Here is a 12,850-nt window from a genome sequence, read left to right as displayed (position 1 = left end):
GCAAAAAAATAAAAACTTAACGTTAATGTTTCATTTTTTTATGTTTTGGTTAAATATACCAAAAACCAAGCCATAACAGTTTATAACACTTTATAACATGAAACAAATCGGTTTAATTTGGTATAAAACGCTCATTTCAGCAAAACTATTTTATAAACACAGTGTTGATCAGACTATTGATCATATCAATCGACTCATACACAGTGGACATTTACACATAAATATTTACATGAATGTATATTACTACCAGTAAAAGGTTACAGTCCCATTAAACTAATGGTTTTATGGACATCATCGAGGCGTTAAGGCACTGAAGTGTCGTCGCTGCAGCTCTTGTTCCGTATCGGCAGAGGGGGGAAGCCGTGTTTGTTCCAGACCTTTGGGAATCTGACTTTTCTTCAGATTAATCTGATCCCATAAAGTTTGTTTATAATTTTAACAAACCGTAATGCTGACCGATCATCCAGACCACCGACTGCAGGGAAAGTAGTGTGTGTGGTCAGACGGTCTGCAGTTGGTACAGTTTAGGTCCTTTCTTCAGCAGGAACCCCTGCTCATTCAGGGAACTCAGAAGTCCCTGAAAATCCAGCACCTGGAAGGAAGCAGCAGTTGACTGAATATTAACGGAGCAGGTCGTGACGGTACGCTGGTGTCAGACGGTAATGCATACATGTGAAGATAAGTCGAGTCGGAGGAGACAGATGCATCATACGACGACAAGCTGAAAACAAATGCAGTTCATTTCTGAATGTTGTAGAAATAGTTGTGTTGAAATTTAACGACTAAGATGGATTGTGTCAAATCCATTCCAGATGAATTTATAGACTTTTATATCAATCTAGTAAAATTTATCAGCGTTGTTTTTTTTTTTCTAAACATCCATCGCTGGCAGGTCAACAGAAGTTTATAATATTCACATGCAGGATATCTGATTGCTCCACAGCAGGGTCTGGAGGATCTGAAGCCTTTATCTGCCAGTTTCAGGTGAGAAGCAGGGCATGCTAGCCACCACACCGCCGTGCTAGCCACCACACCGCCGTGCTAGCCACCACACCGCCGTGCTAGCCACCACACCGCCGTGCTAGCCACCACACCGCCGTGCTAGCCACCACACAGCCGTGCTAGCCACCACACAGCCGTGCTAGCCACCACACAGCCGTGCTAACCACCACACCGCCGTGCTAGCCACCACACCGCCGTGCTAGCCACCACACCGCCGTGCTAGCCACCACACCGCCGTGCTAGCCACCACACCGCCGTGCTAGCCACCACACAGCCATGCTAACCACCACATCGCCATGCAGGGTCTTACTGGATATTTAAGTCCCAGTTTGACAGTCAACCTTCAGACTTTTTCCCTCATTCATTAATGAGCTAACATGTTTCTACCAACATGTCTGGCTGCCAGCAGCGACTGTTTAATGGGACCTGACTGAGTTTGTTCTGTTCAGAAGCTTTTATTCTGGTAACTCAGCTGTAAACATGTGAAGCAGAGTTATTTCCAAGCAGCAGCCGTTGCTTGTCGCTACTTGTTTTGTCTGTTTATCTTGCCTGTGTGGAAACGTAGATGTGTACTACGTTAATGGCTAACTTTGCCCATAAACCACATCATGAACATGTTAAAAAGGTGGACAACTTGGTTTTAGTAGATGTTACGTGAACTGATTCCTCAGAGATGAGAAAGATAAGTTGGTGTTTTATGTGTCTGACACACCGTTTAATGTTAGCATGCATTTCCACCACAGTGTTTTCACCTTTATGTTGAGTTTGTCAGCCATAGATCGGAGCGTGGGGAGGTCGAACTGCCTCTGATTGGTCCTCTGAGCGTGTGAGTGCAGCGCGTTCACCAGTCGCTTCGCAGCGCTGCGTTGACTCATGCCGGAGCCGAGCTGGGAGCGCTCAAAGTCCAGATTTCCCAGGCCGTCTGAATACGTGTCAGCCAGACTGCAGAAGGAGGGATTTACATCACAGCTGCACTGATGGAGGGAGGCGTGTCGGACCGACGCTGCAGACTTACCTGTGCTTCATGATCTCCACCACGTCCTCGGCGTCGCCCTTCGTCGCCGTTTCCCTGAGCTCCAGCTTGGCTCTTGCCTAAACGTAGACAAGCCGTTACCTGTGTGGGTTTGGGCGCGAAACGAACACCACACTGAGGAAACTCACCTCCGTCAGCCGGATTAGAGACTCCAGCTGTCTGGTGGTGATGGGCGTGGCGTCGGCGGAGTGCGCCTGAGATCTCAGCGACAGATAGAAGTCTTGAAGGGTCTGTGCGGCTTCGGGAGTGAGGGAGGGTTGGACGTACTGGCGAGCGTAGCTGATGTACTTCCTTAACAAGCTGGCAGGAATTAGGTCGACGGTTTCACCTGCAGGGACCTCCAGACAGAAAACACAAAAGATTCAGGAGATGAATCGTTACTGAGCAACGTTTGCTGCCAGGATGGAAACTTTTAGACTCCTCTGGTTGTGCCGACGACGTTCTGGGACAGTGTGAGGTGTGTCCAAGGTTGAAGACGAGCAGACATAGACAGAATCAGTCCTGGGATTTCCTTGAAGATGAACATTTTATTTTCCAAGAGTTGTCCATCGTACAGTTTCAAAGATCTGTGGACAATCAGTCACCAGTTTCACATCCTTTTCCCTCACTCTCTCTCCTCGCGAGCTCCCAAAACTGACTTATATACCCCATTAGACACACCTGATTTGATTTAACCCTAACCCCATATCACTATCCCCAGCAACCGAGTTCTACACCAGCATTAATAAACAAAACAAATCCCTAAACAAACAAGATTACACACAAGGAATTCAAGTTCTAATACACTATTTCAAATAAGCCCACACTTAAAGAAACTACAAAAAGAGGAAATCCTCCACTTGGTTTCTCCCAATCAACTAATCTAAGAAGTCACTCACACCTGTAATGAGGAAGTGCTGAGTTGGCCCCCAGCACCGATCCTGCAAGGTGGAGTTAAACAAAGAATAATGTTAAATGGTAAGACAATGAAAAATGCAACACAAAGCAAACACTAACAACCTGGGATAGTAAGTGCAGCACGGTTACCTGGCAACAGATATAACTGAATAAAGTTAAAGGGACAAATATGACAAAAGGTAAATGTTAGGACAAGTCTCACCCACTTTGTCACAGACAGTAAAAACCACTTTAATCCCTGATGGGATGCGTTTAACCATCAAGGAAGCAAGACTACTTGATACCAACTTATGTCTTACATAAACAACTCAGTTTGGATCAGAACAACGTGTCTGCCTCCCTGATCTGACCCATTACCGTCAGCGTTCAACGACAACCTTCCTCACTGTGAGGATGACACCGATGAAGAACGGCTACATGCATCAGAACTAAGCCAAACGTCTGAGAGTGACCAGATCTTAAGGCTCAGGCCTTCATGCTGTGGCTCAGATCATAGTTAAAGTTAAGAATGAGTAATTATTCATCTGAAAAAACAACATTTTATCCTGCAAGGATCAGTTCTCAGGTCCTTCCATGTCAGCTTGTACATTTCCTCTGTTCTCTAACGTTGAGAGGCGTCCATCAGTAGATTACCGTCGTCCTCCAGACCTGACAGGCTCTGCATTAAAAACTTTACAACGCCGATGCATCAAAACACAACGAGGCTAAATACAGAGATATTTTCCTACATCATAGAGGAAGAAGACTGGGTTCTTCAACGAAGTCTAAGCGTTAAAAATGGACTGGCATGAGGAAAGAAGGAAGAAAATTAACTTCCATTCACATCAAACTATTTCCCAACAGGCTTCAGACACACAGAGAAACAACTTCTTTCTTTCAGCGATCATTTTCTGGCTCTTTGGAGTTTTAGAAACGGCTGAAATAAGAAAAGATGCCGAAGCCGAGCTTCAGATAAAACTTCTGTAGGAACAATGAAACGACATTTCAGCTTCATGCAGAAGTGAATTTAAGGTCCTGTTTCTCATATATTTACTGTGGATAAAGCCGGCAGATGTGTCACATCTGGAGAGGAGGTCAGAGAGCAGCCAGAGCTGAAATGTTTCTGACATTATGCTGCCATCTGCTGGAACAAAGGAAAGTTACATCAACTACAGACGGAGTGACCAGATCTTCTCTGAAGACTGAAAATATGGGACAAAGACTGAAAATGTGGGACGATGTGAGATTCCACTCTGCCATGACAAAGTTTAAAGAAATAAACTATCTATTCTGCTCTTTGATAATAAAACTACTAACCAAACATAACAAATCTGTTATAAAGCCTCCCTCTGAGTTTTTTGTGACTTGGATTTTTGTGCCGTTTCACGTCATATTCCCCGCTGTGTGACGCGTTGACAAACCCTCACAGTCTCCTAAAACAGGTTTAACCCGGAATATCTGCTTTCCCAGTCTTTGTTGTAACAACACTTTCTTTTCTTCTACGCAGCCGTCGTCTCCCTGTCCTCCATGGTCAATCGGTGTATTTATTTATTTTCGTTAGTGGGGACACCAGTTCATCCTGGATGTGCATTAAGTCCCGCCTCCTAATTTGATTGACATGAGTCTAACTCAAATCAGCAGACGGTGTGATGTGACAGCCGGGAAATCTTTTGCCACACACAATTAGTAAAAGCCAGTTTTGTTTAGTTTTTCTTCACAAAAGTGAAGCCTGGTCGTAACGATGCGGGACAGCGCCTCGTTTTGTGGGACGTGTGGAAAGTAATAAAAATGCAGGACGATCCCACACAAAGCGTGACATCTGGCCACCCTAACGACAGATATTTAAATAAAAATATTAGATTAAACACCGTTAGTTATAAATCCACCTCAACTTGTCCACAACTTCAGAACTCTGTAGTTTTATTCACTCCATTTACATTTGAATCTGCTTCCATGAAAATAACCTTAAAACATTCTCTGATAGGTTCATTTTTCTCTCGTTTATGAATCTGTTCATGAATCTGGCATTTTTCCTTAAAGCACCATGAAATCAGTCAAGACGCCTTTCTCACCTGCAGCTGGTGCAGAATGCTGGAAGGTTTTTAACGTGAGCACATATCTACGGTTTTGGCGTCCCTTCACCGGCTTCCGTCAGTTTAGGATCAATTTTAAGATTATCTTATTTGTTATTAAGTGTCTTAACGGCCGACCTGCTGCATCGCTACACACCACAGCGGGCTCTTAGATCAGATGCTTTCAACTGTCCCTAAGACAAAAACCCAGTAAATCCAGAGGAGACTTCTCAGTTCCAGCTCCAAACATCTGGATCAGCCTCCCTCTGCAGGTCAGACAGGAGAACTCCCTCGCTGTTTTTAAAAGCAGTTTAAAAAAAAACCCATTTTTATTCTTTGGCATTTTACCAAGACTGAGTTGTCATCTGTGTCCTTGTATTTTATTTTTAACTGTTCTTGTATCTCTTATTTTACCATTTTATTTTCTTAAGCTGTTTCTGTACAGCACTTTGGTCGGCTGTTTGTTGTTTTTAAAGTGCTTTAGAAATAAATATGGTCTGGTAAACGCCTCTGTGAGGGAATTCTGCCACTCCAGCGCTGTTCAGGTGTTCTGCAGGAGGTGTGACAGAAGAACTCATACATCAGGTCTGGGATGTGTATCTTTTAGATCCAGTCTGTGATCTCATTCCATGAAAACATGGAAAACCCACCAAACTCTCCGACTGCGTGCGTTTTAAGCATCTAGCATGAGTGAAACGGTGGAGGAAGCGATGTTCTACCTGCAAGCGCTCAGACAGCGGCATTGCTGAGTGTTGCAGCAGGATGGAGGTTTCTAAATCCCCGCTGGTCCTGCTGACCACGGCGCTGCTGGTTCTGCCTCTTCCCGTCCGGTTCGCCATGACGTGCTCCGACAGTCGGCGGTCATGTGACTCGTCCGGGATGTCCAGGAGGAGGAAGACGACGTCAAAGCGGGAGAGGAGAGCCGATCCCATCCTGCAGATGAACAAGCAAACCGCTGCAGGAACTGGGTTGTGTTCTCCGGTCGAGCTTCCGGATTAAACGCAGAACTTACTTCAGATTTTCAGAGACGGTCTTCCCTCTGTTGTAATGTCCTCCAACGGGGTTTGCAGCTGCTACAACGGATGTTCTGGCAGGCAGAGAGGAAACTATCCCGGCCTTAGCCAGACTCACAGACTGCTGCTCCATGGCTTCCAGCAGAGCCTGCTGCTGGTTCCCCAACTTATCAAACTCATCAATGCAACACAGGCCTAAAGAACGACATGAAAAGATTCATCATTCTGCTGCTAAAAGTTCCTTTTGTCACGTAAAACACAGCACAGACTGCGCTCAGTTAACACATTCCTGTTTGGTTTCTCTACCTTGGTCAGCCAACACCAAGGCTCCAGCCTCCAGAGCATAGTCTCCTGTTCCTGCATCCCGGGACAGACTCACCGTTAACCCTGGAAAAAGAAACGGAAAACAACGACTTCCAGGTTGGAATCTGATAAAAGCAAAAAAAAATAAATTTAAAAAAAAAATAAAAAAAAGGAAATAAAATGTTTGATCGCCTGCTGATCAGGGAGCTGTGCACTGACCTGTGGTGCTGGTGCTGTTACCACACACATATATTCCTCTTGGCGCCACGTTACACACCGCCTGCATGGAGACACGCTAGAGTTTAACTCGCCACCAGAACACTTCCAACAACAACACGGGACAGTTTAACCGCTTTAGAATACATTAAATGTCAGATTAAAGCATGTTTCTACTGTTTCTACTGGGGGCTCCTGACTCAACATCGCTTTCAGACGCTCATTTTAACACTTACAGGATTACAGGACTGTTTTTAATCGTTACACAAGCAATGGTTTTTTTTTTTTTAAGTCACTGGACAAAAATGCGGGTTCAGAAAATGTATTAGAAGCATGAAAATTAAGTAAAAATCATTTTGAAAATAAAATGCAGCTTCACTGAACTGAATTTCAAGCTTAGAACAGGCTGATGAGGCGGCGCGGCATCTGGAAAGTTTCCCTCTGAATCTGTGTTTCAGCTTGTTGTGGTTTTTATCGAGGTGAATTCTGGGAGAAGCGGCTCCTCTTTGGCGTCATGCTGCGCCGTGTTTTTTATCCTCACTCAACCAGAAACATCTGGATCTCTTAAAACACACCGGAGTCAACCAGAAGTAGTATTTATTTTCTACGGATCTCCTCCAGGTGCAGCTCAGACACACGTAGCGAGTTTCCAGCCAGGATTCGTCAGACAGACGTCGAAACGCAGAGCGGATGACAGATATCTAACCCTAACAGCCACATACGACTGAATTCCCCCATTTTTCCTGTTCCACGTTGGATTCCAGCTTCTGTGGTTCTCGTTTGCGTCGTTCTTTGCTGTTCTGGACTTCTCAGAACTTCTAACCAACACACAACACGGCGTTCAGCTGTGAGCCCGCCCTTCTCCTGGCTTTTATCACGCCGTTATTTCTGTCTCTGAGCTCAGGTACGGAGAGAGGAAGACAGAATACGCTCAGATCATCACAGTCAGACCCGTAAAATGTGTCCAAGAAAATAAACGTCACGCTGAACCTGTAGCATCTGACTCTTTCCCAGTCCGGGGTCTCCAACGACCAGGATGTGTGGGTCTCCTCTCACCGGGACGCTGTTCTTGCCCGTGTGTTTCTGCCGACCTCCAAACAAGGCCAAAGCAAGAGCGGCTTTCACCAGCTGCAGACAGAGGAACCCAGGATGAAGGTTTAAAGCTCAACACGATTCATTTGGGTTCAGGTTCACATAGAAACTGGTTTAAACCCAAAAGGCAGAACCGTGGTGGTGGTTTGCTGGAGGAGCGGAACTCACCAGATGGCCGTAGATGGCGGGACACAAAGAGCTGGAAGAGGCCAACAGATGGAAAGCAGTGATTCATCAGAAAGCTTCACATACAAGCTTTGCTTCTGCTATTTTGTTTTTCTTTTACTTGATTGTTTTTTGGAAATGGACAAACTGATTGTGACCGATACAAACCAAACAACATTGTTCACACACATGAACACACACGACATTTTCTCTGACTCACGCAGACGCGTCAGAGTTCATCTCAACAAGACTTCACATCTTTCGAGGTTTCAGAGTTTTTCCTGCAAAGACGGAGACGTTGTCGCGGTGATGAACTTACTGCACGATAAGTCGCAGCAGGTCGGGCTGCGACTGGATCTCCTGGACGGCGTACAGCTCCTTCAGGCTGAACTCCTCGCCTCCGCAGCGGTCCTCCAGCGACCCTCTCGACCCCTCACCTCCAGGTTTGGACAGCTGACCTAACCAGTCAGAGAAATGAGTTCCTGCTGAGCTGCTGGAAGGAAACATAACGGCGAGGCGTGTTTGTACCTTTACTGTTGCTGACAGAAGTGGCGTCGATGTAGAGGAGAAACATGCACTGATCTTTATTTCCTCTGGAAGTTCCTGAACACAAGAAGCTCCTGGTTTACCGCTTGTTTCTCACTGTGGATCATTTATGAAATAATTTATTCTCACTATATTATTATTATTATTATTATAATATCAGTATTTGTCATTTCTTTCAGTAATTCTTCGTGTCTCCATGTCATCATGTTTGCACCGTCACTGAGGACTCGAACTATCCCCGTCACAGTGACCGTGTCTCCGGGGACGCAGCTGTCACAGAGGTCGGCGGTCAGGTGACACTCCACGGTGCGCGGGATTCGCCCGGTCTCCCTCTGCTCGCCGCCCATCAGCTCCTGCACCCTGAAGGAGCACGCAGTCATTGTTTGGAGAGATTAAACAGTAGCTTCAGCTGGTTTTTCAGCATGTGCATGTTCACACCTTCATGAATCAGAAACTAAATAAATAAAACATGCAGTTAAAGCAGATTCCGTCTCCTCAGAAGCTTTTTGTTCCTCCACAGATACAAGCTGACTAAAGTCTCAGAACTGCATGCAGCTGCCTGGAAAATGTTTGTTGTCCACAGACGTTGGGGGGTGTTGGGTCCTGCTGCAGTTTGTTTACATTGTAATAATTCAGTCACACAGAGTAAAACTTACTTGATGATCTGCCAGTCCACAGTGTGTGTGAGAGGAGAAGAGCGGATGGGGGTGAAGGAACGACTGCGGCATCCAGGCTGGATACACTACATGACAAAACGGATAAAAACCTGCGTCTTTCATCTGGAAGTCTTACATATAGTTGCTCGTATGTGGAAAAGACAGAACAACGTGTTTGTAACGTTTTCAGACCACATGAGCAGTGCAGAAAGAGCACCTTGGTGGGGGTGGCGTATTTCCCGTGCTGCAGCGGCAGAGACAGCAGGTTTGTGCAGGTCTGGCACCTGAAGGCCATCCTGGTGCAGAGAGGCCTGATGTTGCTCACCCGGACCACGGTCCCTTTCACACACACCATCCGTCCGAACACGCTGGCTCGCAGCGTTCGCAGTGGAGTCAGCGGTTCGTAGTTATACAGCCTGCGGGGGACAGAAACAGATCGTCATGATTCATGTCGGGAAGTCAGAAGGAAACAAGTCGCTGCAGCTCGCTGTGCGGCTGCGACGACATGCTTTTGTCCCGATTCGATTTAAACTGCGATTCTCACAATTCTCCGATATTGCTGATTTTTGTAGATTAAAAACAAACAAAAGAAAATGTATAAAACTTTTTTTCTCATCCTTTTTCTTCATTTAAATGAGGAAAAAACAACACAGTAATCAGACCATCATTCTGCTGCGATAACGCCCAAGAAGACAAGTAAAAAGATCATTAAAAAACAATGAAAATGACAAAAACTTTATAGTGTATTTATTTTAATTCTTTAGAAAAAATTCTATTTTTAACAAAAAAAAAAAAATAAATAAAAAATTGATTTTAAAATTGTGGGGAAAAAAAAAATCCCAATTTCCAATTTTCCGATTCGATTTTCCCAGCCCTGCTGTGCACGCTACCTGGCGCTGATGTGAGGAATGTTGATGATGGGCGTAGCGACAGGAAGCTCGTCCTCCTGCAGCTCGGCGGCTTGTTTCTCCAGATCTGTCGTCAGGACCTGAAACTCACATCAGTCTGTCAGGAGTCATGGAGACCGGCTAATAATCATACATGGAGGGAAAATAACAGTAAAATCCTTCATTCATTTTCCTAACCGCTCAGTAAAATCATTACAGTTTAATAGTTTTTACATTAATCAGCCATTTTTAAAAGACAGGGAATTATTTAAGCAGCTTTATGAAGCTAAAACGCTGCAGCTGTACCTGATGAATGGCAGCTCCCATGCAGCTCAACATCACCTCCGGCTGCTCCTTCAGATCAGTAACTACGTCAGGAAGAGCTTTACACACCGATTTGTCTCCAGTCAGGTCTGTGTAGTCCACCAGGACGCTGCCCTGACGCTCGATCTCATCCTGCAAACAGGAGCCACTCCGTTCAGGGTCAGGAGGTTTTGTCTTGCAGAAATATCTACGTTATATGGCATTAATTAGTCAAATGGTCAATAAAATAAACCTAAATAAGAATAAACATGTCTGACTTTGTCATAAAGATGAATCCTGGAAGTGAAATATTTCTCAAACACTTTGATTTTCTCCACGCTGGGCGAGTTCTGTATGAAGCCTGCACATAAAAACAGATAGAAGGAGACGCACGTTCAGTCTGAAGGAAATGTCTTTATGTGAAATAAAACTATAAACACACACACACACCTTCTGAAAAGTAGAGCGTCCATCCTTTGTACGGACACAAGGCATCTAGAGTCGTCTGCCACGGCGCTGAGGACGGACGGCAGAAGAAACTCGTAACGTCTCACAAAAAGTCGTTTTGTTATGAATCAGGATTAAAAATATTTATTTCTGAACACACGGTGGAACAGAAAGACAAACCTCTCTGAGTGCTAACAGTTGGGTTTGTGGGTCCTCCTCCACCAACACCTCCTCTCCAGCCTCCTCCTGAGCCTCTTCCTCCTCCTCCTGCTCCACCTCTCCACGGTCTACTCCTCCATCCTCCTCCTCCTCCTCTCCAGTTCCCTCCATTGCTGCCGCCACCTCCTCCTCTCCAGCCTCCGCCACCACCTCGCCATCTGTTACCACCTCCTCCTCTCCATCCTCGACTCCCTCCCCTCCACGCACCTCTCCTGGACTCCTCCGAACTCATGGCTTCAGTGTCGACGGAGTTCAGAACAAAATGAGACAAAAGTAGGAGAAAGTCAAAAAACATTTATTTATGGACTCAGTTTAGTAAAAGTCAAATGATCAACGACCCTAACTGGAACTGGATACCAACATGTACAGAAGTTATTACTTCTAAGTTGAGGTGGGAAAATCGAATAAAAAAATAGAATATCGGGATTTTTTGCTTCACAATTTCAAAAATATATTTTTTGTGTTAAAAAGTATATTTTTTTAAATAAATAAAAACAATCCATCATAAAATTTTTGTTATTTTTATTGTTTTTATTGATATTTTTACTTGTTTTTTTGGGCATTAGAGCAGCAGAATGATGATCTGGCTTCTGTGTTGTTGTTTTTTTTATTATAAGGAAAAATAATCAGCAAAAAAAAACAAAAACAAGTTTTGTACATTTTATTTTGTTTTAATCTACAAAAATCAGCAATATGGAAGAATGGTGAGAATCGCAATTTAAATCAAATCGACACCCTAAAAATCGGAATCGAATCAGGACAAAAGCATATCGTCATATCGCCCTACTTGTAAGGGTGTCCAGGTTCGGTCCTGTCAATGTATCCCTGCTCCAACACAGCTGGTTTAAATCAATGAGTCACTGTGCAGAACTTTATAGGCTGTTGGAGCCATTGAGTTGAGTCAGATATGTTGAAGCAGTGATATTCTGAAACCTGCAGAACAGAGGACCCAACCACTGCCTGATTTATTGGAGTGATAAATGATTAATAGAGAAATAAATATATAAAATAAAAAGTCATTATAAGTCATATAAGAAGTAAAGAGCAGTGTCTCAAGCCATAGAAATAAAGGAAATATGTAAGAGCCCAATAAAAAAACAACAAAAAAAAAAAAAACAGTTTTGTTTTGTTCCCAGTAAAATAAACTTATTCCTCCAACATAAAACCTCTGTCTGCTTGGTTTTATACAACTTTGGTTTCTTTTAAATGTGATTTATAAATAAATTTGACTCGACTTACAGAAGCAGTCCTATTTAAACATTTATAAAGCTGCTTTTCAACACATTTAGCAGCTTTTAGTCTTCAACCTACAGAGAATTACAGGAACATATGAGCATAAACTACATGTTTGTAAACAGTTTTAACAGTCAAGCCAGCAAAGCTAAGAATGAACTAAATATGTATTTAAACGGCGGTGGTTTGCTTCGGTGTTTCCAAATGTAACGTAAAAACATCAAGACATTCACGGTAAAATACGGCAAACTTACTTTTAATCTTAAGTAGAGAAATAAACCAGTCTGGCAGCACATAAACGCGATACACGACGTTAAATTTTACTTTTTCCTACCGACATGTCAAAGTTCCCTCCACTGACGTCACGGTTCGTCTTCTTCTTCTGCTTCTTTGTTTACGCAGTTCACCGTTTACAGCTTCTTACTGCCCCCAATAGGGCATCGGCGTTACTACAGGAACATTTAATTACTTTTCTTTGAAGATATAATTTAAATCATTTATATTTTTGATCAAATAATTTCAATAACATTCAGAACAACAAAAAAAATTTATTCACCTAACAAATTAAAACGATCAGTCCTGTCACTTCAAATGTTTTCAGTGTGATGTTTTCATGTGATTGCTCTTTAGAAATTAGATCTATGTCGAAATGGGAACTTGCTATTTTATTTTATTGGAAACATTAAAAGTGGGCCCTGAGATGAGGTTGTAGCCTGTCCAGGGTTTAGCCTCCCTCTGACCTGATGACTCCAGCTTCCCTGCGACCCTTGATTGTGCTAAGTTGTAT

At 43.8% G+C, this 12,850-nt stretch overlaps 1 protein-coding gene across 1 annotated transcript; it reads right to left on the bottom strand.

Moving 5' to 3' along the window:
* Nucleotides 1-312: 312 nt before the first annotated feature.
* On the bottom strand, nucleotides 313-11,062 carry mcm8 (minichromosome maintenance 8 homologous recombination repair factor; the record flags this gene model as incomplete). Its single annotated transcript, XM_079248847.1, has 20 exons — nucleotides 313-592; nucleotides 1,755-1,944; nucleotides 2,018-2,094; nucleotides 2,164-2,373; nucleotides 5,703-5,916; nucleotides 5,996-6,191; nucleotides 6,303-6,383; nucleotides 6,519-6,579; nucleotides 7,506-7,643; nucleotides 7,776-7,806; nucleotides 8,092-8,230; nucleotides 8,301-8,375; nucleotides 8,533-8,678; nucleotides 8,975-9,060; nucleotides 9,192-9,390; nucleotides 9,865-9,962; nucleotides 10,168-10,317; nucleotides 10,443-10,525; nucleotides 10,615-10,680; nucleotides 10,792-11,062. The coding sequence occupies 20 exons, from the start codon at nucleotides 11,060-11,062 to the stop codon at nucleotides 500-502; spliced, it is 2,604 nt and encodes an 867-aa protein (XP_079104973.1). The 3' UTR covers nucleotides 313-499.
* Between the last annotated feature and the right edge of the window lie 1,788 nt (nucleotides 11,063-12,850).

The sequence above is a fragment of the Telmatherina bonti genome, assembly GCF_933228915.1.
Source record: "Telmatherina bonti genome assembly, chromosome: 11".
Lineage (NCBI taxonomy): Eukaryota > Metazoa > Chordata > Actinopteri > Atheriniformes > Telmatherinidae > Telmatherina > Telmatherina bonti.
The sequence above is the reverse complement of the archived record's forward strand: the minus strand, read 5'-3'. Positions and strand labels throughout refer to the sequence as shown.